The 1,019-nt window shown below is 46.8% G+C and overlaps 1 protein-coding gene across 1 annotated transcript in view; it reads left to right on the top strand.

Annotated features, from left to right (window-relative positions):
• The window catches only part of EMH_0006160 (S-phase kinase-associated protein, putative), a gene marked incomplete at both ends in the record, with an annotated part of 1,904 nt that extends 963 nt beyond the window's left edge, over positions 1-941 (top strand). Inside the window, 3 exons of the mRNA XM_013497456.1 lie at positions 305-440; positions 727-797; positions 930-941. Coding sequence (XP_013352910.1) covers positions 305-440; positions 727-797; positions 930-941 — 219 coding nt within the window. The remainder of the gene's footprint in view (positions 1-304; positions 441-726; positions 798-929) is intronic.
• Between the last annotated feature and the right edge of the window lie 78 nt (positions 942-1,019).

Genomic DNA, 1,019 nt, shown 5'->3' with positions numbered 1-1,019 from the left:
CGGGGACAGCAGTCCTCCCGTTCTTTCCTCTTCTGCTGCTGTTGTTGTTTTCTTATTTTTTCTTTTTTTTGTTTATATTTATTTGTTTGTTTGTGTATTATTTTGTATATTTCTTTGTCATTATCTTTGTTTATTTGTTTCTCCTTTTGTTTATTCCTTTGCCTTTGTGTTTATATATTCGTTATATATTTGTATTTCAACATTTCCTTTTTTCTGTTTGCTGCTGCCGCTTTTGCTGCTGCTTCTGCTCTTGCTGCTGCTGCTCTTGCTGCTGCTGCTGCTGCTGCTGCTGCTGCTGCTGCAGGTTGTGTCTGAATTTGACTTTAATTTTGTTAACGTGGAGCAGACAGTTCTCTTCGATTTGCTGCTGGCAGCAGACTATCTCAATATCCCTTCTCTCCTCCTCCTCACCTCCGCCAAAGTTGCTTCTATGATCAAAGGTTTGCTGCTGCTGCTGCTGCTGCTGCTGCTGCTGTTGCTGCTGGTGTTGCTGTTGCTGCTGCTGCTTCTGCTGCTGCTGCTTCTGCTGCTGCTGCTGATGATGATGATGATCTTGCTGCTCGCGGGTCGTGCGGTGCCTCTTCCTGCTTCACTTCCACACAGTGCTGCAGCAGCAGCCACGGGGACTTGGGCTGTTTTTGCTGCTGCTGCGGCTGCTGCGGCTGCTGCTGCTGCTGCTGCTGCTGCTGCTACTGCTGCTGCTGCTGCTGTGGGGTGTATGAGCAGGTCGAACCCCCGAAGAAATCCGCAGGGAGTTTAACATTGTTAACGACTTCACCCCAGAAGAAGAGGCACAGGTATGTCTGCTGCTGCTGCTGCTGCTGTTGCTGCTGCTGCTGCTGCTGCTGTTGTTGCTGCTGCTGTTTCTGCTGCTGCTGCTGCTGTTTTGCTGCGTGTTTGGGGGCCGCGCGGGTGTATGCACACTGCAGCAGACAGGATGAGCTAGCGTGGGTATATATATATATATATATATATATATATATATATATATATATATATATATATATATATATATATAT

This window comes from Eimeria mitis, genomic scaffold (assembly GCF_000499745.2).
Source record: "Eimeria mitis Houghton genomic scaffold, Emh_scaff269, whole genome shotgun sequence".
In the NCBI taxonomy this organism is placed as follows: domain Eukaryota; phylum Apicomplexa; class Conoidasida; order Eucoccidiorida; family Eimeriidae; genus Eimeria; species Eimeria mitis.
This window is presented reverse-complemented; position numbering and strand designations above follow the sequence as displayed.